At 39.2% G+C, this 25,014-nt stretch overlaps 1 protein-coding gene across 5 annotated transcripts in view; it reads left to right on the forward strand.

Annotated features, from left to right (window-relative positions):
- Positions 1–1,020: 1,020 nt before the first annotated feature.
- Positions 1,021–25,014, forward strand: part of GABRB2 (gamma-aminobutyric acid type A receptor subunit beta2) — a 159,975-nt gene continuing 135,981 nt past the window's right edge. The window contains exons 1-5 of one of the 5 annotated variants that reach the window (XM_048960301.1): positions 1,021–1,105; positions 21,993–22,110; positions 22,867–23,099; positions 23,215–23,306; positions 24,194–24,261. In XM_048960301.1, coding sequence (XP_048816258.1) covers positions 23,023–23,099; positions 23,215–23,306; positions 24,194–24,261 — 237 coding nt within the window. In that variant the 5' untranslated portion in view covers positions 1,021–1,105; positions 21,993–22,110; positions 22,867–23,022. Of the gene's footprint in view, positions 1,106–20,642; positions 20,743–21,081; positions 21,356–21,421; positions 21,794–21,992; positions 22,111–22,866; positions 23,100–23,214; positions 23,307–24,193; positions 24,262–25,014 lie in introns of those variants that run through there. The other 4 variants (XM_048960303.1, XM_048960302.1, XM_048960300.1 and 1 more) reach the window with 4 other exon arrangements.

A 25,014-nucleotide genomic window follows, 5' to 3' on the forward strand; every position in this document is an offset into this window, starting at 1 on the left:
CACAGTTGTTAAATTTAATGACCTAGCCAGACTGACTGAAACCATTAAAAATCATTTGAATTAGGAGTGTGTTATAAATCACTATGCAGTCAGCTCACCAATCAGTGAGCTTGAAGAGCCCATCTCCCAAGCTTCACCAAGCAGGTTTTGTGGCATTCAGTGCTTCATGAAAGGTAATTAATGCTTTCATGACGGATTTGTCTTTGTAAACATGGATTTTTCCTTTCAAATCTTAAAAACTTTGACCTGTCAGATACAGTAGTCAGAGGGCATAGAGAAATATAGATCAGTGATTGTAGTTTGACTGTGAGATGTGTGTATGTGAGGCGAGAGGAGAGTTGTTGTTCTATCTGTTGGATTTTTTTTTTTTTTGAGAAGGCAGCCTCATAGGCAGAGCAGCATTTTTGCTGTACAGAAAGTATTTCCCTGTTCTGGAGATCAAAGATTGAGTTCTTGATGAATTCAGAATGGAGAAAGAAAAACACCTCAGGATCACATTAGATTCTGAGGAATGTGGTATCTATTTGATATTTGGCTCTGTACTAAGAAACAACCAATAATCTTTGTTCAGGAGAAACTCAGAGAAGTGGTGCAGAGGTATTGTGAGGGAAAACCTCCATGTATCAGAACTTGTAGCCCATAAATGAGCTAAAGACCTTTTATCTTTATAATTACCATAGAAGATGAACTAATATATAATGCAATGATGTTTGGTGCTATCGTCACAAAACCTGTGTATTATTAAATCTCAGTTTTAAGTCTTGGACTAATAGAAGCCCAGTTTAGCTCTTGGTGATGAATTTCACCAAGACCACTTCTTTTCTGAGACATTTTAAGTAGAAGAAGCTAGGGCATGAAATTCTAGTGTCAGCATGAAGGGTGGGAGGAATGACTTAATTTTTTTTCCCTGGCACATTCTGCTTTGAATGACAGGATGGGATGAGATGAGAAAAGCGAGGGGGAGGGTTTTTCTAATGCATAGTTTTGACTCCTCCTTTACAATGAAGTAATATTTATTTATTTATTGTTAAAGTTCTAATATAAATCAATGTAAAATCATTGTCTCACTGCATGATGACAGAGTTCATTCCTGCATTGATCACAGGTGAGCAAACATCAGTTTATTAAAGTTTTTGCATGGACAAAACAGAAGATCTGTTATTTGTTATGAGATGCTGCTCTTACTTTAAATGGTTCCCTGGGAGGGAGGGGTGCATGTTGTGGTTTATAAGGAGCAAAGCTTTAAGAAGGCGTTGTAGCCATTCTGAGTCACTGGAGCCAAAAGTGCTTGTTCATTGCCTTTCAGTTCTGCTTTGGCTTTTGCTACTGTTTTTGTCAATAATGTTTTTTCTTGGTAGCATTTCATAATATATGATTCAAAGTATTGGGGGAAAAAGAAGTGGAAATGCGGCAGCTTTTTCATGCTTTTTTTTCCACTGCGTGCCATCCACACCGGTGTCTTTGCTGGTTTCCTTGGAAACTGTTGCGGGGCGCAGTTGGATTGGCTGCATTCTCCAAATGATTGCTAGAGTCGTGGGCAGTTCCAAGTGGTAGACATCTCATAGGTTGCACCAAGTAAGTGGCACTGAATGATTCACAATTTAAGATTTTTTTATTAGCATTGTTATTTTGAAGTAAGCCGCATCAAGTGGTCTGTCTGTAATGCCTTTGAGAGGTGTGACTGGAAAGAGAAATGGATTGCAAAAGTTATCTATTTGGAGAATATTAGGGATTTTTTATTTTTTTAAATTTTAATTTTTTTTTTTTTTTGTACCCCTTACAGTAAGTGCATCTAACTCTTCAATTAATGTCTAGAGCTATTTCCTGAGTTCTTTTTTTGAGATGTGTGCTTCTGGTACTAATTGGGAGGAGCAAAAAAAAACCCAAAAAACAACAACAAAAAAACCAGCCCCCCTCCCACCCTAAAAACCTGAAATCACCAAGAAGTACCCAAAGAGTCCCAAAACAGAATATATCTTCATACTTTGCATTGACAAATAAATAGGATTAGCTCACACCCCTTAACCTTGAGTAAGCTTTGCTTAGAGTTTTTCAACTCTGTCCACCAGAAGACCTCTTTTCTTTGAATTTTTACTGCTGGAATTTTAACTATTTTACAATCTGGCCTTGATAAACTCGAGATGCTTTGGCAGGCAGGTTTTCTTATCTTTTGTTGTAAGAAGCATGGGATCTGTGAGGGTTCTGCAAAACTGGTTGGGTGAACAATGACTACAGGAGAGAATACAACTGGTGCTGACAAGAATTAGGAAGCATAGATGGTATTGAAGAGGCTCTCAATGGGGAGAGGAAAAAAGAAACTAAGAATTGGAAAGGTACTGATGTGTAAAAACAGGCTAGAAAGCAGAACAGTGTGTCTGTATTCTTTTAATGTCATTTGATGTTTCTGTTGTATTTTCCAATGATAGGGAAGTATGGTGGCTAAAACTATTTCTATTATTTATATATATTCATGAATACTTGCCTAAATCATGATTGTGTGTGTTTTTTTATGCTTTATGTTGCTTCAGTTTGTTTTCTTTTTAAGGCAGTCCTGTTGCTGTGTTCATTTTTGCCTTTAGATTCAAGAAGGATGCTGTTCTTGAACGTGTCTGTCAGGCTTCCTTAGCCTTGACTTGTTAGTCAGATCCATCTTTGAAATGTGATTGTATTCAAGATGGCTTAGAAAACTAAATGTGGATAGAATGACTCATATTGTCCTGAATTTGGATGACAGTCTCTGAAGATTCCTGATAGTACATCATGAAAATTTTATAGAAGTTGTGTCTGAGAAAAACTTCCTTATGTACTTGTAGTGACTTCATTTAAAATGCTTTCTACAGATTCAAAGTGTTTAAATTATTTCAACATATTAGTGAGTGCTTGGTTTAGCCCATCTGTCTTAACTTGCCAGAAAAGGTTTTGTTTCAGTTCTTCTGGGAGCATTTTAAAGTAAAGGTAACAACAGCGAAATCCCTCAGATGCAGCTAATGGAGCTCTTACAATTCTACCTTGCTTCTAGCAGTTGTTTAGAATAGAGTTTTTGTGGCTAAAATTGTATTAAAGACTGTATCTCGATTCTACTTCACATCGTCTCCTCCCTTTCGTTTGGGTCAGTTAAGTGTTCAGGAACAAAAATCCATATTACAAGTGTCTTTTTTCAAATGAGACTTCTTCAAGGAGACAGACTTGACAGGATTTGTCTCATGTTGTTGAGACTCTGGTTTTGAGAAAGACCTCTAAACACTACTGCAGTTTGAATAAATACATCAGGTGGGGAGTGTTGTTTTTTTTTTTTTAACTTTGCTGTTTAAAAAATAAAATTCACCTTGCAATACAAAGTGATGCTGAAAACAATATTATTTTTATATCATCCATTCAACAGTATAGGAACACTCGCTTCCTGCCCATCCAGTCGATTATTTTGAAGAGACAAACTCTGTGACATAAAGCAAAAAACACTGTATACCTAGATAGATGCACAATGGGATCTGAAGCAAACTCCCGTCTTATTTTTCATAAGTTTGCTTACAAATGGTCATTCAGACATCAAGTGTAGACAGCTTATCTGCAGAGCTGCTTCCCTTGGCTCTACTGTAGCCTTATTGTTCATTCTTTCAAAACAGGAAACCCCCGGAATTCACAGACTAACCCTTCAGAGCGATCAGCTGCCCTTTTCACCACACATGTTATATGAAACTGAATTGTGATAGCATCTTGATGCCTTGCAAAAATTAAGCTTATTTACATGTTGGCGATTACTTTCAACAATATTTCTACCCTTTTGAAGGAAGGAAGTCATGCGTTTTTCCAGACCAGTTGTTTCTAAAACCATGTAACTGGGCATTAAATATTTTTCCATACTTAGTCAGTTGCAGCAGTTTTGTTATTCTGCCAAGAACTGAGTTTCGGCAGTTGGCCTGTTGTTATCTGATTCATCCCTCTTGGCTTTTTTATTATGGAAATAACATTGGGCCTCTTATAATCTTCTGGATTTTCTCCAGTTTTTTTCTGACTTAATAAGAAATTAGCACTATCAAATGAGATTTTCTCTGCCTCCTCTTTTTTAGTGCTCTTTGATACGTTTCAGTCCCCAGCTTTTCTGATTTTAAAAATCCTTATCCCTTGTAAAACTTTCTTAGCATCCTACCTGATAATTTATCGTAAACAAAGTTGGTCTTCTGCAATATCTTGTACTGTCTCCCTCCTGTATCCTGACACAACACAAGACCCTTTGTACCTTTTCATTATACCCTGTATTGGAAATTCAGATATGAATTATGCCATGCGATTTTGTGTATATTTAGTATTTCTACAACTGTTTTTCTCCATTAAAGGAGATTTCTACTTTTCATAACATTGAAATAAATTATTTAGAACAGCATAGTAAACTTGAATGTAATTGGAAAGGAAAAAACCTCAAACTTACTCCAAATCAGAAATGACAGAACTGACTTCATTTTAGCAGTCAAGTTCACTAGAATGGGTCACAAATTTCAAACAGATAGAATGGCTAGCATTTGCTAGCCATTTCCTATTAAAAAGTGAAGAATAGAAGTTAGCTTTGTGTGCCACTAATCCTAAAACTGGAATAAAAATACTAACTCTATTTTTATTTAATCAATTTTCTATGCTTCATAAATTCTAATTTATTAATCTGATTTCCACCTTCATCTTATCCCTGAATAGAAGTTGTCTCATGTACAACTACACAACTGGAAATTTTAATATGGTAGTCTTTAGAAACCTTTATTAATTCACTCTAAATTTTCCAAATGTTCTTTCTGCTGATGTCTTTCTTTTGAGGAAAGACTCTTCTTGAGCACTGTGGGTAATGGATAGTGTTGTCTTCATGTTGAAAGAAACTGGTCAGCATGATTAGTCTCTAAATGACCACCCAAGACCAGAATACCATCAGCTGCAGCAGATTGTGTTTTATAATTTTAATGGCACTTTTATTATGCTGTCTGTATCAGGTTTTTGGCCAGCCCTCCACGATTAATTTCTCATAATACACTGCTGTTGAGGCCAAGCATTTTGGAGGTGTGTCTAAGAAATAGTTCTTCTTTTGTCAGCTGATTGAGAGATGAGTCTTCTTGGGCTTATTAGAGCATGAAACATGTTTTAAACCATGATGTAGAGGTTCTCACAATTCGAAAACAAATGAGGAACTCTTGCCCATTTACAAATTTAAATTGATTATAATCAGTGTTTTCAGTTCTTATAACCACCATCATCAGTGATATCAATTATATGTATGCATAATTTTTCTCACCACTGAGAATTTGCAGTTCATCTTTCATGTTACTCAGTCCTTACCATGGATGTATAATCAAACAAAACATTATTTTTCTTCTTCTTTGTATTTGTTACGTTAGTATTTCAGTTAATGCTGTGTAATATATAAGCAGTGATGTTTGATTAGCCTTCTATTCAGGAAGGTAGCATCTTCATACATGTTGGTTCCTTCCAACTGAGGATATTCTCTGATTTTGCATGTAAAGGTTGAGTATGCTTCATTAAAGATGCCTCATGGAAATTTGATTGATATTCTGCAGATAATATAATCTTCATACCACTCATCTAATAAATTATTTTTTCAATTATTTTTTGTACTTTTTTCCCTGTTTCACTAATGTACTTTTTAAGACTTATATTTAAAAACGAAGCAGAAAATCCACACACATTTCTTGCACTCCTTCCCACCTCCATGCCTTAACGTTTGTCTGGAAATTGTCATTGTAGAATTACAGAATGGCCTAGGTTGAAAAGGACCACAATGATCACCTAGTTTCAACCCCCCTGCTTCCTATGAGTTTCAACCCCTGTCCTCTTGTGTATTATTGTGTATTCAGCAAACTGTTGAGGTTTGAAGTATTAGCATTACAACGTTTTCCTTTAAAAATTTTGAATCTAATGAATTATCTGAATCCTGATGCCTGTGAAAAATTCCCGAATGCTATCTCAATGACCTTAGTACTTTCTCTTGTGGTTACTTAAATGTTTGAACTGGGAATCTGAGACAGAGTAGCACCCTAATCTGTCCCCAGCTGTGCAGGCAATTTCAGGACACTGCGTTATGGCAGGAATGGCTGCTGCCTCATTCAATCGTACCTACACGTTGTCTTTGCTTACTTTCTTGCTTTGGCTTTTCTCCAGAATGTGTTGATCCCATTCTCCCCTTCTAAGATTCTGTGGAGCCATCAACTGTGAACAGGAATGTTTATTTACACAGGAATGGGTATTTATACATAAATATGTCTAAAAAACAGTTAAAAGCTCTCTAATGTTTCTTTGTTTGCATATGTGGTTTATGTATTGTTTGAGTGTGCAAATAGCCATAATTTTGCTGTTAGGGTGAGGAATAATAATTATCTCTATGATAAAAACAATGTTAGCCTTATTTGTTGCTTTACACTGAGAAACAGACTTTGTCATAAAGAGTTCCAATACAGAATGTTTGTATTTATTTTATGGTGGCTTTTTTTTTTTTTTTGGTCACACTTTTAATAAGCAGCTGTTAGAAGAGCTAGTCTTGGATGCTGGCAACTAAAGCTGATGTACTGCATTGAATACTCACAAGTAATTGTTAAATATATCTCATTTATGATAGGATGAAAACCAAAAATTAAATACATTGGATTGGAAAAGGTGTTTAACCTGCAACCTTTAACAGGTAATGTGCTTGCTGCTGGCATAAGACTTTGTGTATACCTTTATTTATCCAGAATAGTCAAATATAATAAATTAATTTGGCCAAAAATTGTTAATTTAAATGCATGAGTCAATTAACATGACTGTAGTCATGTTCATTTAACACGCTCATTCTAGGAGTTACAATATAGAAGCAAAACAAAACAAAAAAACCAGGAAGAGCCACTGCTTCTGTGAGTTGGTTTAATCAGCTAATACTTTTTCACTAAAAATCTACTTTAGATTGCTTTTCCAATACTCCAGTAAGGCAGATAAGTTTATGAATAGCTCTACTTTAAGGGCAGAAGAAACCATGATAAAAATAGAAATATGGATAGAAACTGTTTCCCTTTTCCACATGCTAATATCGAACTACTAGGCTTCTTAATCATCCATCTCACTAGTGGCTACATTTTCTAAATAGTCTTGAAAGGATCTTTACATGTGAGTATCCAGGAAGATATATTCACAAATGTAACGGTGTAAAATATTGAGAGAGTGAAAATGAGATGCAAAGTGTTTGTTATCGGGGGTAACTGGAATGCAATTTTGAGTGTGCAAGTTGCTTGAGCATAATACAGTATTTATTTCACATTTTTAAGTGGCAATCTTTGAATGGTGTAATGGGAAGTCTATTATGTTATCTGCTGTTGTTTGAGATGACCATTTCTGTGAAATACTCAAATGATAATTTTTGTTACATATGAAACCCTGAGTTCTATAAAGGGATCACTGTGAAGCTCAGAGATCCACTGATGTCAGATAGCAAGTTAAAGCCCAGTAGTGGTAATGCACAAATGTGGTAGCACTAGTCTTCTAAGCAATAAACATCTGTGGCAAAGATGTTAGGTGGTCTAACCTTGAGTACAACAGTCTGACTGTTTGAGGTTTGAGTACAAACCTTGAGTACAGGAATGTGTATAATAAAAATCTCAAATTCCTGTGTTGATGGATTCTTTTGAGTACAGTGAAACTTAATTGCATCTACCTACCTAGCAAATATTCAGTAGTCCCTCAAGTTATCCTTCCTATTTGCTGATGTACTGTTCTGCTCGCATTTTCTAACGACCACCTGTAAAAATGTACTGCATTAAAAATGAATTGTTTCATATTGTCAAAAAAAAAAAACAAAAAAAAAAAAACAAAAAACCAAATTCATGTAACATATGAAGTCATGTGACTGTGCTGATTTCCAGACCTGTTTCTTGACTGATCCAGACCATTTCACATGCTGTGCATACACAAAAATCATGTCCAGGCTTGAGACACTTAGCCACAGATATTTCAACCAGAGGGTATTATATAAACATAGTGTGTGTGTAGCATCTTATAAAAAATCTGGTGATTTTTATTATTATTTCTGTTTTTTCTTTATTACTTCTTGTTGGACTTAAAACAAACTTTGCTAAGGCATAGAACTACTTTGAAGAGAACTTTCCATTATGGTTAGTAATTAGGAAGTCAATGCAAAAATTGAAATTAAACATAACAAAGTGTTCCGGAATTGGCTTGGGCAAAACTATGTGAAGGACTGTAAGTCTTTGTTATTCCCAACTCTGAGCAGTTCTTATCAGATCTGTGGGCTGTTTAGTTAGGAATTTAGGTTTCCTGTGTTTTGAAAAATAGTCTAATTTTAAAGTTAGGAAGCAAATAGACAAGTACAAACTGAAACTGGTGTTTCTAAATTCCACAGTAAAGGCATTCAAAATTTGGAGACGTGTTCCTGTTTTAAATAATTTTAATAAGGCTGTTCTAAGGCCTGAAAAAAATGACAAGTTTTCCAATCAACTGATACCTCTTCAGTTATCAAAGAGTTTCTAATAGTAATTGCTGATGTTTCAACTCTTGAATTTCTAATCCTCCATATCACCTGTAGGTGTTGATTTATTGCGTAAGATTTTTACCTTTATCCAACCTTATTTCACCTGAGTTTGTCCTTGGTGTTTTTTTTTTTTTAAACACACAAATATCCCTTGAAAATATTTTCTTGTGCTTCGTATTTTATGTAAATTATGTTTCTTCCTCCTATGTTCTTCTTTCTTCTCTAAATTCCTAGCTCCTAATGTGGGTATTTGGAAAGACTTAAAAAAATCTCTTTTTAGGAACAAAGCTTCCTACCCAATTTGATCTATAACTCACAGAAAAGTGTTGTAGATTTGCACTTCATGTGTCAATTTTAGTATATCATTCAAAATTTGTCACTTAGCGGAAGTTCATTAATTATTTGGACTTTTTATGATACCTCTAGTCTATTTTAGGGAAGACAAACAAAAAACCCCACCAACTTACAGCAAACAAAAGGCACCAATTTTTCTCCCCCCAGAAAAAAACTTTTTATTTTTTTAGATGTGATTTTTAGGCTCACCTAAAAATTGTTAATGTCTGAATCTATGTCATAAATCTATGCCATATTCTCTTTAAATTTATAGTAACTTGCCTGTAGGACTTCAACCAATAAAATAGTACTAACATGTTTCATGCACCATGGAGTATCTCAAAGTTTTTAAGCTTTAGTATGTATTTTTGGCACTTAGTTGACTCAGTATCTTGGAAAGAAATGGGACATTTGATGGAGTTACTCCAGAAAGTGAAGGACAGCATTGCAATGTTGAAAGAATGTCTGTTGCCAGAATTGACTGGTCATTTTTTGTGAAAAACTGATTTTCTTTGGATTCTTTTTTTTAAATAAGTAAAAGCTGTTCTTTAGGAATACATTTTTAATGTATCAGAATTAATTTGCCAAGAATCAGCAAGTTGCTTTGTGTGCACAGTGACACAGAGGGAACATATTTAGAAGGCATATGGTAGAGAAAGCAGGGTGTGCTGCACCCTGGGAAATCTCTTCCTATTTTCCTGCAGTACTTCACTGACTGGAGAGCACATACATATGGGGCTCTCTTGAATGTGCATTAACTGAATAAGAGGCCATTTCCCAATAATGAATTCTATGCTCATTTAGTTTCTTTCTTGTTTACAAAAATAACACCCTTGAACAGTCAGTATATAATAATTGCTGGTCTCCACTAAGAAAATGAAATATCACGCTGTTGTTATTCACAATTCAGTTGCTTTGTGCAGAATATACAACTTTCCAAGGATGGAAAGGGATAAGGCAGCCAGAAGTGTAAAAATATAGGTATGTGTATATGTATGAGTATCTGTGTGTATATATATCTATATATGTGTTCACCAAATATATGTCCCAAATATGATAATATAGAGAAAATAAAATAAGATGTAATATAATGTGCACATGCATATCCTATGTTAATCGCCAACTCAGTGGCAACAAGGGCAAAATGTGTCTTTTTTTAATAATTTCTTTTTGCTGGGTCAACTCTTCTGCAGTCACAACAAAGCTAACTCTTAGGCAGGCATGCATTTCTAGCACCAGCAGTATGCTGCAGCATCACAGAGCTCACTGTGGCCTGCGAGTGCTTTCTGAGAAGAAAGCCTGACTAATTACTGCATGCTGAGTTTCATGCTGCTATCACTGAGCTCCTAAAGCCTAGGCTAAATATAGTTCCACAGGAAGCCCCGCCAAAGATACTGCAACATGGATGAGTTTTTGTGAAAGATAGAAGCTTAGATTTAACACACGGCTCCAGTCTCTTTTGAAGTATCAAAACATGACTTCAGTGGGATAGGTGTAACGTGCAATCTTTTGTAGCACACTCTGTATGTTTTAGTTTCCCACTATTCCTCGAATTTTGTCCTGAGCTATACATCATGAGGAAGAGTATGCCTTGGAACAGCTCCAAGATTAGCAGGTATCAGAATCAGCGTGAGTGCTCTGCATACATCATCCAGACATGAGGGACGCAAACAAATGGTTTTATTGTATTTATTCTGTTCCTAACTCGTGATAGCGGCCTATTCACTTCTATGGTCAATAACAGGATTTAAGAGAGAGGTATGAAGCCACATGACGCAGGTAATTTGCCACCTTCATGTAATCTTGTTTTATGATTATATGAAAATTACAGTCCACCATTCACAGTGGGGAAAGGGCAATGAGTGTCCCCTTTTCTACTTTTGACTTCCTGTTTCTTGATAGAATCCCAGAATGGTTTGTATTGGAAGGGGCCTTAAAAGTCACCTAGTTCTAAGCCCCTGCAGTGGGCAGGGGCACCTGCTATGTTGTTCTTGAGGAAGTCACAGCCTTATTCTTCATCCGACTGACAGAGATGCTTTGAAATGACATTATTTTATACTTGCATTGTTTGTTACATCATAAAATTTTACTGTAATGTTAGCATACCTGTAAGTCCTTAATTGCAATCTACATAGTATGTCGTGTGTCTCATTCAGCCTTAATGTGAAAGAACTTTCTTATTCTTCAGAGAACTCTAAAAATGTTATCTGCCTATTTTCCATTTTACTCTTAATTTGTCGAGTATTGCAAAAAGAAGGGAATCGATAGAGAAATACAATTAATTCAGAATGTATACACAAAATAAAAGTTTTTGTCATGTTTCAGAAGTTTTCTGATAATGTTGCTGCTGTAGTCTTCAGTTCTTTGAAAGCCCTTGAAGTTATGAAATTCTGAAAACATTTTGATTTTTCATGTTTCATCCACTGCTCTTTTTAGTATCTGTTTCCGAGAATGCCTCTATTTCATTGTATACATGTTTAAATGTGGTACCTTCTATTCACTATATCTAAAGAACAAAGGAAAAAAAAAAAGGTCTCACTGCAAGATCTCTAGAGTTGCTGACATCCCACATGCATTCTGCTAATTGTACAAAGTTGTTTTTTACCATACTTTGTTCTTGTTTTTGGTAATGACATTTGAATCGTAACCTCTTAGCCAACTAAGAGGCCATAACTTTGATGGAGTTCCATTTAGAAAAAGTTGTTTGAAGACCTGTATTTTGCATGCTTAAACCACTTTGATATCTGCCCTGTTGGCTTTAATTTGTTATTTTTTGTGTAAAAGCTCTTTCTGATATCTCCATTAACTCTTTAACTGGATAGTATCCAGAAGGTTTCCTACAGATTTTAGCTTTCAATGAATTTCTCTTTATAACTGTTTTCACCTACTCATTCGAAAAGTACCCAGGTCCTGAGTTTCAATGTCACAATATTTTATTTTAGTTTGATTTCACAAAACATGTCAAACTAAATTATGTTTACTCCTTAGTGGTTCAACCATACTTACAGGAATCCTTTCAGGAAGTTACTTAGGGCAAAGTCAAGAATAGCCTATTCTCTTGTATGCTTCAGAATGAGCTGTTCCAAGATGCAGTTGTTTATTACTTTCGGAATTGTCTTTCCAATTTATGTTGTGATGTGACATCCAATTTGTTTATATTTGGAATGATCTTTTCGTAACAGACCTTGTTCTGGATTGTCTTTCTCCCTCTCAAGACCAGCAAATGCTCTCAGTCGTAAGAGTGTTCCTATAACCAGGCTCATTCAGTAATGTGTGCATGATCCTAGGCTCTGACATATAAGCTAGATAAAGAAAAAAGCTTATTTAGAAATATTTCTAAATGGAATGAAGATAGACCACGTTAGAATAAAAGTTACACCTCAGATTTATCTCAGAAGTAGAACTTTCATGTGCTAGTCCTGTGCCTGTCTACTGGAGGAACAATGAGGCTGGAGTGCTCTTGTGAAGGTGGCAGGAAGGATCCCTCTCCTGTCACATTGATACTGGACCACATATTCAGTGTAGTGCAGAAAGACAATACAACATTGGTGTGACCTTCAAAATAGTGGATGTATATAGTCATCAACAGAGGCATCATTTTTAGCTTAATTGTGAGTAAGAGCCAAAGGTAATGTTATTAACAACCTTTAATTTATACTTTCTTTTTTTATGTTCAATAATGAGGTTACACATACAGTGGAAACTTACGATGTATTCAGCTCAGTTTATACAGCTCTGATTTTCTTCATAGGCATGTTTATGTATTTGTGTCTTTTGGCATTGACTGAAAATATTTACCTTGTCATGTTTCAAAAACATGAACCTTTTTCTCAAATGTTCTGAAGCTTCCTTTATGCTTTCTCATTGGAAGATGTTATTTATTTATTGTACTAATACATTTTTAAAAGGATTTGTCATACTATTCAACCTTTTCCTCCTCCTCTATAGGCCATAGGAATGAGAACTTTAAAATCCTTTTCTGAAAAGAAAGGAAGGATTACTAATGAGTGTATTCAAAACATAATGATACCGGAGTGTTTGCATTCCTTGCAAGAGATAAGTTCATTGCTGTCAATAAATATATGACATTATTTGAAGGTGATAAAATAGGAGAAGGGAATGAAAAGTAATTTGTTTTTTTTTCCTGAAACCAATGTCAAAAACTGAATGGTGAAAGAATCTCTTTTATTGTAAAGGTAGTATAAATTAAAATAAAAGTCTGTTATGTAGATGGCATAATGAAATTGTGTATTTAATAACCCTAAGAGGAAAAAAAAAGTCATTCACACAGAATCGTATGTGTCAGTAACGGGCAAATCTTCTGTGTATATGCCATGTACCCCTGTGGTTCTATGGACTCATACAACACTGCCTGAAAATTGATAGGTTCAGAAAAAAAAAAAATTACAAGGGTGTATAACAGCAACATCCATCAGATTTCCCTGAAAAGAGAACTCTTATCTGTAACCTCAACAATAGGTTTTGACCATGTTAACAGTATCTTTTATTTTATATTTTTTTGGTTTGTTTTAATGGGGACTGTTCCTTTGTTTCTTGTAGGTAGTGTTTACCTCTCATTCCTTGATATGTTCAAATGACTTAATGCTTTATGGTGATATAAAATTATCAGTATATGTGGAGTGTAGCTAGAAAAATGAAGAGATGTTTAAAATATGTATCCAGTTGTTTCTGGACTTGAACTCTGAGATGTGATGGATGTGCCAGTTTTTTACTTGTTTAGAGGAAAGATGATCAAGTTTTGTTGTGGAAGTTACATAAAGCAGCTGGCTATGACCAAAGTTGAGCTAAAGACACAAAGATGAATAATTGTTTTACTATAGTGAGGGGTTTACTACTCTGAATTCTACTTTTTTTTTTTTTTTTGTAATGTTATTAACTTTGTGGAGATACTCCTGATTTACATTGGCAAAGATGTCCAAAATTTCCACTTCAAAACCCAAACATTTTTAAAATGTAGAGCACTACTTTGAGTTTGCTGTGTATCATCAAATATCAGTATTATTCAGCTGCTTTTTCACCTTAAGAATAAACGAAAAGCTAATATTGTGATTAGTATCACAACCCAGAGCTGTCCTATTTCCAGTGACAGTGTCTGACCGTTGGTTTGACTGGTTGATTCACAGTCATTCAAAGTAGCTCTGAAGACAGTTTTACTGCCTAAGATTCTACTGACCTGACCATATCTGCAACAGTAAAATAATAACAGTAGTTGTTAAAATGGCCTTATGCGGGTATATAGGGGGATAGATATGTTCATAGGCATTAGTTCACCCAAATCAAATAGGGAATGGTAATCTGCAAACAGTTGTTTCAAATCTCTATTATTCTCTCTCTACCATTACCTCAGGACTGAGTGTAATTGTACCAGACCTTTCTACAGTAAGACACACCCTCCATTTTGGAAAATCAAGCCTCAAAAACTTGTAAGAACCCAGGGATGTCTTAATTTCTGTTTAGTACTTTGTTAGATAAAATTATAATGTGTTCATTTTAATTTCCCTGCAAGTGTAGTATGGACCATATTCACAAATTATTGGGTAATCATGACTTGGGCACTCTTCCAGGTTTCTGCTGTTTGATGCCTTGTAAGATGGGCCTTCATGTTGCTATTCCTGAGCTGAATGTGGGTTTTGTTATTATTCTCAGCAGGAGTTGGCCTGGGCACTTGCCCATGATGTGCTTATCTATATCATCTTTGGATTTGACATAATAATATGATAGGTTACTTGTTTGCATTAATGAGACCTTCTTTGGCTTATGGTTGTTTGTAAATTACCAACTATGACCACAAAATCAGGTGGGAGAATGAATGATGACTACTTACAGAAATATTGAGGTATTTTAGAGAGATTCTTGAATGTATTACTAAACTCAGTATGTAGCTTAACGAGAGAGATGATTTTACAGAAGTTTGATTTGGGATTGGTTTGCTGTTTGTTTGTTTTTTCCTGGCATTTTGAATTGTTTTCCCAAGATTATTAGTATTTCTTCATACTTCACTACTTCATAACACCTTTATATTCCATGCTAAGTTTATTTTATTTTCTGTTTTTAGCTTCTACTTTTGTGGTTCATTCACTCATCTGGTCCCACCTAATTTGCACTGCTTTAGATGTAATTTGCATACATGCCTGTAAATGTAAATTGCTGTTTAGTGTTCTTTCTCATAAGTCAAAATAGTGTATTTGCATTTGCCAGCTAGTGCCTTACCATCTTGACTGGCATTAAGTCTATTTCCATGCTATACTCTTCAGGTAGTTATGTCCTTTCTGTAGGAAAGTGGTAAAGCTCTGAAAAACATAATCAATTCAACAGAACTGGTCCATCCAGTCTTAGAAGTTTCTGCTGAACAGTAACATCTGTATATGATGCTTCTACCTTCCAATATTTTAAGAAGATCACTTGCAAACCAAGTATTGATTCCACAGAATCTTTGTCCTGTGAGCACAGAATCAGAAATCATCAGCTGGGGCAAACTGTGTGGCAAGATGTGTATTTATACTTATTGCAGCACGGTGGGACACGTGCTCCTCCCCAGGACTAGCTGAAATTTTAGGGTAGCTGTGAAAGAAATGGAATACTGGCGTGAGCTCGTTTGGGGTGGGAATGCAAGAGAGTTAAAAAAAAAACCCAAGCAAACAAAGAAACAAAAAACAACTATTAAGTCACAGAACTGTTTGAGTTGGATGGGATCTTTAAAGGTCATTTAGTCCAACTCTCTTGCAGTGAACAGGGACACCTGCAGCTCTATTGTATTAGAGCTTGATACAGCCTGACCACTGAATATCTCCAATAACAGGACTTCCACCACCTCTCTGAGCAACATGTTCAAGTGCTTCACTACCCTTTTCATATTTTTTTTTCTCATATCCCTCTAGCTCTCCCTCTTCTAGTTTCAAACCATTACCCCTTATCCTCTTACAACAGACCCTGCTAAAGAGTCTGTCCCCTTCCTTCTTACAGCCACCCTTTAGATACTGACAGGCTGCTCTCAGGTCTCCCCAGAGCCTTCTCTTTTCCAGGCTGAACAGCCCCAGCTCTCAGACTGTCCTTGTAGGGTATGCTCGATACCACTGTCAATGTCATTGATGAAGATATTAAAGAGAGTCAGTCACAGTACTGTTCCCCTGAGAAACAGGCGCTTGTCACTGATCTCAATCCAAACATTGAGCCATTGACCACCACTCTCTGGGTACAATCTTGCAACCACTTCTTTGTACACTGAACAGTCCATCCATCAAATCCATGTCTTTCCAGTTTGGAGAGAAGAATGTTGTGTCAAAGTCCAGATAAATGATATCAGTGCCTCCTCCCTTGTTCATTGGTGCAGTTACGCTACCACAGAAAGCTGCTAAGTAGGCTGGGGAGGACTTGCCCTTGGTGATGCTGTGCTGGTTATCCCATATCATCTCCCTCTCTTCCATATGCCTTAGCATAATTTCAAGGAGGATGTGCCCTATGATCTTCTCCAGACAGGAGAAGCTGACAAAGCAATAGTTCCTTGGGTCATCCTTTCTACCTTTCTTAAAAGTGGGTGCCTTTTTCCAGTCATCAGGAGCTTCACCTGACTGACTGACTGGTCAAATATCAGTTAGAGTGGCTTAGAGATGGTAAGGAGCACATCATGTTCTCCATTTGCTGGGAGTAATAGATCTGTATATGTCTGCAGAGGGCAGATTGCTCTCTCCTTCTAGCACACCAGTAAAAGGGCACTGTTGAGCACTGTGCAGTCAGATTCAAGCTTGCGTTCTCCTAGTTACTAAACAAAAAACAACTGCTTAAAGAGCAACTAGAATATTAATAGCTTCTATTACTTCTAGTACTTCTCTTTGAATTCTATCATTGTTTCTCTGTTTTGTTAATGCGGGTTGTATTTTACCAGATAAGAAACTTCTGTTAGTTGGAAAATTTATTGAATAATACTGCTATTTTTTTAATCCAATGTATAAAGTATTTGCCATTTTTAAAACTTAGCAATTGATTGTACTTGGCTGTCAAATGCAAGTCACAGTTTCTTTGGGCTTTGTTTACTTTCATTAAAATACTTTTTCATGTGAAATCTCTTACAACTACAAGCATCCTGTGAAGGTTTCTTATTTACAAGAAAAGTAAATACATTGTTAAATCTCAAAATATTTAATCTGGATCAAAACATGTTTGATAGTTGTTATCACAGAGCTCAGGAGTCTCAATGATCGTTTTTCAGTAATCTTCTTTTGTCCAGAGAATAAAGAATTCATGTAGGAACTGTTTGATTTCTGAGATAGAAAGACTGTTTCATGTTTTACATGTTAGTTTAAATGAGCACTAATTTTGTTTTTTTTCTTTCTTGTTAAATAAATGGCTCTTCTTTCTTCAAATTTGTTTTGGAGCCTTGCCCCCACTGTTCTAACTTCTCTTTCTCTTCACCTACCTTTTCTGTCTCAGTTCCTGCTTTTCTTTTCCAGTGTCAGCCCCTTCACTGGTCCAGGTGGTGGCCACAATGGGGAGAAATTTTGTGAGCTAGTGAGTCCTCCCAGATAAGAAAAATCCAGCTAAAACTATGTAGATTCCTATTTAGTCTTAAAAACATTTTTAACAGGCCCAAGATGATTTTAGAAGCTTAAATCACTTTTCTTATAAAAGTATTTTCATTTTTTATCAAAAGCTTCCAACCCAAAAGTTCTCAAACCCTCAGATAACATTTTTAACAGTATTCTGGAATGTATTACTCAACAACAGCAAAAAAATGTGGAAGTTAACTCTGCCCAAGAGAGCTTAGAAATGAAGACCAAATCCTGCAATCAATTGATGCAGACAAATGCCACTCCATTAATTTAATAACAGGTTTCTGCAATCTGCTTTCAGGGCTGAATCTTACACAAACAGCATGGAGGAGATTTGGACACAGTCTAAAGACATAATCTTGGTATACATTTTGTGCTGCCTTTTAAATGTTTTACTATCCTTGTCTCTCCTTGTGCCCAGCCTTCGTGTCAAAGGATGTGTATACTGTAGATATTTGGGAGCTAGTGGAGTGCCAATGTAGCTTAAATAAGGGAATTAAAAACTTGTTGTCGACATAACTGTTAAACTAATATATTCCACCAGTTTGAAGGAAATTGAGCTTTCAGTGGCACTTTCATGATATGATAACAGGACTTCATTCCATCATAATTCCAAGTGCCAGACATTTTCTATTTCGCTCCAGTCCCCACTGAGTTGCTGACAATTGCCTCCAATCGGAACACTTGTCTCATGCAATGTTTTAGCTCCATGTTTTAATCTGTAATTTGATATCACACTAAAAGACTCAACGTGCATCTAAGATACAGCTTTTTATTTCATTTCGTTTATTTATTTATTTATTTTATCCTGGGATTAATATCTCTTTGCTAAGAGCAAGTTCTTATCCATAGTATCTTTCATCTGGTGGGACACCATGCAGTGAGTCACAGAATGAGCACATCTCAACTTCAGTAAATAAAATTCTACATATAAATGTATGTAAACCAACCAATGCAAACCAAATGGTTGCCCCCTCATTTCTCTTCTGCTATAATTAAGTGAAATTTACACTGTATCAAGTAATACTTGTTTCCTAAGCAACTTATCACCCTCAGTTACTGTACAGTGCTGATGATTTCATCTGCTTTTGAGGGCCAAAAGCAGTATAAGAGGCAGATCGTACACTGTTGCCTTTGTTGTTTGCTTTACTGCTTTGAAAATGTCTAAATATGCAATATTCAAAACCTATACAAATCTGAAAATCCTAGAAAGTTTTTGCCGTGCAAAACCAAATTCTATTGCCTAAGAAGAGCAGAATCAATGTACACCCTCAGGAGCCATTTTGCTTGTGCATGCATTGTAATGGCAGTGTGTGTGCTGATAGGCTGCTTGCTAATGATGTGGCATGGTGCATGGACTGTGCCATATTACATGTGAAGGCCTGAAATGACAGCAAAACCAAGATGGAGTATTGTGGACTCGGGACTTTACAGAAGTTGGAAATAGAAAACATATGAAAATTAATAATCACAAATGTTCTTCTGAAAATTATAGACTAAAAATTGATCTGATTTATGCAAACAACTCTTAGCAGAGGGTTTCTGATATTACTGCATCTTATCAAATTTTCAAGAGTTCAGGAAATATGGCATCCAAAGAACAGTAGGCAGGTCAAGCCACTGGTGTGCAGTGAAAGGATTTCTTCATCAGGGGGGTTTTGCCTTTGTTATTCACAACCCCAGTGATGGAGGTGGAGTTCTTGGGATGGCATAAATCAGTATTGCTTCTGTGCCTTGGGACTCCAGTGGCAGTAATACATGACAACCTGTCTTATCCCATACGAAAATGTATTTAACTTAATCTATATATTTACTGCAAACTGTTTTATAATTGCTTTACAGCAGTTCTCCATACATGGCCTGGGCTGTTGCTCATGGTGACAGGAATATACTGCCATAGGCAAGGGCTGACAAGACAAGTGAAGTATGACATTATTTATAGCCCAGTTCTTGCAGTGTCACACACAGGCCAACAAGGATAGTGGGACATCACTTCAGTGTATTTCAATTTTATTTGTGTATTCTTTTGTACTCCTCAAAGTCGAAAGCTAAGAATAAAAATGATTTGCAACTGGCATGTAAAACATGACCATCTTTGCTGATTTCTATTAAAGATTATAGTAATTTGTAATCTGAGGTATTTATAAGATGTAAGTAACTAGCATCCAACTAGCAACTGGGTTGTTTCCCCATCATAATACATCAAAAAACTTAGATAACAATCCTCAAGAGTATGACACGAATGGTTCTCCATCTTGCCAATGCTGCTCTTTGCAGCGGTTATTAATTTCCTTTTCAAACAAACAAACAGACACAAGAGGAAAAGGGGAACGATTTCTTTGATAAGTGGGACATTTTAAAGGCACTGAGAAGTTTTGAATGACAGAGATGGACCAGAACTTGTGTTCAGACAAAAAGGGGTGCTATCAAAAGAGTACAGCAAAGCATTTGCAAAAGGAAAAGTATTGTATGAATTCATACTCTGTGTCAGTGTATAATTATACCCTTATCACACAGGGCACACAGAAACAGGACTAAAGGTAAGGAAGTGTTACTGTCGTTGACCCACTTAAATGGTGGAGGAGTCACATCTAACAAAAATCCTAAGCTATACAGATCATCCAAGCGTGGCTCAGGAGAGGCTTTATACATTCATTTTTATTTTGAAAGTGTGGGGGTATATGTTAATCTTCTACATGGAATGCACCATTATATCTGTATGCAGTGATTTTATTTGAGAGATATTTCATTCATTTACTGGAAGAGCCGGCCTGAAGTGGGCTTTGCTGCACAGTGTGTCCTAGGCACAGAACCAACGTGCCTCATTGTCAGCGCATGCACCACAGCAGGGAACAACTGCTGGATATATTGACATGGCTTGAATTCTCTGGGTGTACTAATCCAGCAGTCCAATGGAAAAAGAGTACTCTTCCAGCCCTAATACTATGCTAACATCATGCTAATATCTAAATAAAGAATTCCTGTCAGTCTAGCATTGAATATTAGCAGCCTTCGGCCTCAGGTTCTTATCTGTTTCACATTCAGACACAGTATGTGGAACGTTTCTGGGGCATAATGACAGCTAATAGGAGAGAGTCAGAGCACAGAACTGGGAGTGCCGGATGTGGTCCCAAGTTCGCACTTGCAGGTGAGTTTCACAGTGCAGGATCGAAGTGTTTTCCCTCCTGCTCTGTCATATGATTGCAGGAGAAAAAAAAAAAAAAAAAAGCATATTATGCACCTAAGGTAGCGTGATTCACTGCACTGTGTCCACCATCTTCCTTTCAGGGCCGTATTTCAAGAGGTTTGAGAGCGAAGCAGAGCAGCAGGGTGAGAAGGGAGAGCTGTGCTGGTGCCCGGCCGGACGGCTCCGCTGCCGGAGCGGGGGGAGGTTGGGGGGCGGAAGGGCCGGGGCTGGTGCTGCTCCTATGCTGAGGTTGGCTAGGGCTGGGCTGTATGGAAAAACGCGAATGAGAGCTGGGATATTTAGCACCTAAAAAAAAAAAAAAAAATTGTCTGTTTTAAGTAATTGTTTACGAATGAGAGAAGAAAGTGTAGGGGGATAACCCCCAGCATCACCCCATCCCCCAAGGAAGCCCGGGTACTTCCTTGCTCTCCAGGGTACGACGTGATGTTTTAAGGAAGGGACAGCGGGTGGGTGCAGAAGGGGCGCGATCAGTCCGTGCTCCTGGAGCCGCGGTCGTGCGTTCAGCGTGTGGGGAGTGACGGGACGGGCTGTGCTGTGCTGTACTGTACTCGGGGCTGCCCAGCCCCGCTCCCACGACAGGTGCTGCTGCGGGGCTGCCTCCGAGCCGGCCGCGGAGCTGCCGGGCCGCGTGAAATGGCTGCCTGCTATTCGGGGCTGCCGCCTGCTTCACGCAGCTGCTGTTCATTTCTTTAGCCGCCCCTCCGGCTCCCAGGGGCGGCACCCGCGGCTCCCCAGGTGAGACTTGGTCCCACCGCCTCCGCATCCAACCCACCCCTTCCCATTCAGGTCTGTCGCCGCCTCCTCCTCCTCTTCATCGTCATCTTCATCATCATCTTCTCTTGAACCCCCCGGCCTTGCACCCCTCCCGGCTGCTCCAGGGCCACGTGGCAGCGCCTCCCGCTGAGCTCACGCGTGGCCGCGGTGCGGGGGCTCCGGAGCGCCGTGTGCGTGTGGGACTGAGCTGAGCCGTGCTGAAGAGCAAGCGGGTTACGCAGCCCGCTTCGTTCTGTGCAACACCCTCACCTCACCGCGTCCCTCTCCACCCCTTGTTTTCTTCCTCCTCCGGCCTCCCGCAGCTAGTTAAATATTGCTTTTGTTAATTGGAGCCCCGAGTGTTTCCAACCCCGCGCAGCCCGGGCCGGCCGGCACCGCGAGCACGAATAGATCCGAGCGGTGAGCAGCGAGGGGATGTGCGGGAGGAGGAGGTGTAGAAGGAGCGACGAACACAAGGCAGATTTGCGTGGAATCATTTAAGCCAGCTGATTTTTTTTTTTTTTTTTTTTTTTTTTTTGGTCGGTCTGGGGGGGGGAGGTAGGCTTTTTTTCTCCCCATTTCTCTTTCTATCCTTTTCTTTTTTTGTTTTCCTGCTCAGGATTTAAATGTCACTCAAAGCATCCCTTAATCAGCTCTCTGCTCGTCTCTGGTTCCTTCTGAGGCATTAATTGGATCATACGCTGCGTTTGAGAAGCTCGCGTGCTTTACCCAAGGAGGTAAGGGGGCTGCTCCGGGTGGCTGCGGTCACTACAAGCACCATTACCTTCGGGGGGGCGGTTTTCCCTTCCCAGCCCCGCGGCAGCTCGAGCTCTACCTGCGGAGCTCCCCTCCCCAGGCTGAGTGCGGGGGACGAGTTGGGGGGGGCAGCGGATGAGCCATGGGAGCCGGAGACGGCAGCCGGCCACCTCCCAGCCCTGTGCCCCGGGAACAGCCTGCCAGCGCTGGAAGGCAGGAAGTAGCCTAATCCCCTTTTTCAATAAACTATCCCTCGTCGTTTTTTTTTTTTTTTTTCTTCTTTTTTTTTTCTTTTTTCTTTTTTTTTTTTTTTTCGTGAGAAATACTGTAAGCTCCCATCTCTTCTCCTCCTCTACCGCCCGCCCTCGTTGCGAGCTCCGGCTCCTTTGTCCGCACCTCGCATCGCTTCGGGCGGTTCCTTCCAGGGAGTAAAAAGTTCAGCTGCCCACCTGCCTTCGGCGCTGCACAAGTTCCTGCCAACCTCCCCCCTCCGTGTCAATCCGAATCCGTTCAGCTCCCCCCTCCCCCCCCCGCATTTAAACTGGGTTACAAAGCCGCCGGTGCCCTGCACAACTCCTTAAAGTTCTCCGCTTGCTGTGATTTATATTCTATACTAAGAAAAAGGACAACAAAAATATACTCGATCCTCCTGTGGATGACTTTTTTTTTTTTTTTTTAATAATGCATTTCCTTCTTCCCCTTTAATTTTTTTTTTTTTTTTTTTTTTTTTTTGCAAGGAAATTTGCTCCATCTCCAGCAGCAACCACTGCTCCTTTTGATGTTGTGGTACGCCGTGCGCATGCGCTTCACATTAGAATTACTGCACTGGCCAGAATAAGTTGGATCTCTTCTTCTCTTCACTGAAACCCTAAATCATATCAAAAGCTAAAGGGATGCTGAGAGTCCGGAAAAAGGGTTACTTTGGGATTTGGTCATTCCCTTTAATAATAGCAGTGGTGTGTGCACAGAGGTAAGTGACGAAGGCATTGCTTTACTTTGAATTGCTCTGCATGTTACAGCTAAGAGGGATGTACAGCTTGGGTCCGAGAAATTAGAAATAACGCATTATTATTTTTCCTTCTTAGTGTCAATGACCCTAGTAACATGTCACTGGTAAAAGAGACCGTGGATAGACTGCTGAAGGGCTATGACATTCGCTTGAGGCCAGATTTTGGAGGTAATTCGACAGCTTTTCGATCAGAGATGTTACATATCCGGGCTGTTGGACCTTCTCCGTGCGTGCTTTTTAGACGTGTGGTGGGTGCTGTTGCTCTGGGTGTGCGTGTTGCCATTTTCTCAAGATGATCCGAAGTTAAGCTAATTGTTACTCTATTTTCTTAGCACAAGGCGCTCTTAATGCCATCATTTAAATCTCCTGCATATCTGGAATCGGCCCCTCATTGTGTGCGTGCTGATAATTTATTAACCCCTCATTTAACTGGCTTTATCGAGATGCAAATCTCTGAAGTTTACCCAACGTTCGTTCCCGTGATCACACAGTTACTATTTTCGAGTACGAGATGCGCCGTTAACCGATAAGAAAATGTCATTTAACCCCCTGCGCGCTCCCACTCCCAACTACTTCGTGTGTTTATCGATCGGTGTCGGACGCGCTCGCCGGAGTCCCCCGCCCGGTACCGGCGGGACTGAGCCGGGTGGGGGGCCGGGGAGGAAAGGGGGGGGTCCCTACAGCCCCCTGCCCGCCCCGGGCTGCGTGCCGCGGGCTCCCCGGGGAGCAGCCGGCGCCGGAGCCGACACGTGTGCGCGTTATATAAAGCGGCGCTCCAGCTGGCGGGGCGCAAAGGGTGAATCCGGTGCTAACGCGTTCCTCGCGGATCGATGGCAAGCTTGCACGCTCGGGGGGGCGGGGGAGGGACGGGCTGGGGGACGCTGTTTTGTCACCTTCCTGGCTTTTTATTTATTTGTTTATTAATCGTTTCTTCTTCTTCTTCTTCTTTTTTTTTTTTTTCTTTTTTTTTTTACTATGTCTTAGTCCTTGTAACTCTGGTAAGAATGAGTTAAGTTCTTAGCGATCACATTGCGGACCATCTTGTTGGTTTGCAGGTCCCCCAGTGGCTGTTGGCATGAACATAGACATTGCCAGTATAGATATGGTCTCAGAAGTCAATATGGTGAGTATTTATGGTTTGGGGCTGGGAGCTTTCTGCTGGGAGAGAGGGGCTGTCCCTCCCCCCATCTCTACCGAGGCGGAGCGGCGCTCATTGCCGGCCGGGGAAGCGGCGAGGCCTCCTTCCCTGGGGCGGAGCTGGGGGGCATCCGGAGGGTTGCCTTGTCCCGTCCCGTCTACTTTTTCGCGTGGAAGGACCCGGGGAGCACCGGCCCAGCAGCACTGGCCGCGCCGCCGCCGGTTGCAGCAGTTCCCCAGCGCTTCCCGCGAGCAACGGCGCCCCCTGCCGGCCGCGCAGCCACACTGCACCCCGCCACGGCCTGTCCGCCGGGCGGAGGGGCCGCTCCCGCGGAGCCCCCAAGGCAGTCCGGGCTGCTCGGTGCAAACTCTGCTCGCGTCCGCGGGAAAAAAAAGGGTGAGCTTCTAATTGTTAACCTGTTTAATGCCTTTCTTAGTTACCCTTTCACTTCTCAGCTTTTTTTTTTTTTTTTTTTAAACATTAAAGAATAGTTTGCTGTTTGCATTGCCTTAGCAGGTTGCTTGTTTTTATATATATATATATTAAAAAAAAAGGAAGAAAAAATGAGGGAAAAAAAAAAACCAAGCTGATTATCTTGTGCGTAACTTGCTTTTATTTTTTCTACCTTGGCACTCTGTTCATGGTTATGACTGAGTCAAAGTTGACCTATTTGTTTCTCCAGACGCTTGTCTCTTATCTGAGCAGTTGGAAATGACTGTGCTCGAATGGTGAAGTTGC

The sequence above is a fragment of the Lagopus muta genome, chromosome 14 (genome assembly GCF_023343835.1).
Source record: "Lagopus muta isolate bLagMut1 chromosome 14, bLagMut1 primary, whole genome shotgun sequence".
Classification (NCBI taxonomy): Eukaryota; Metazoa; Chordata; class Aves; order Galliformes; family Phasianidae; genus Lagopus; species Lagopus muta.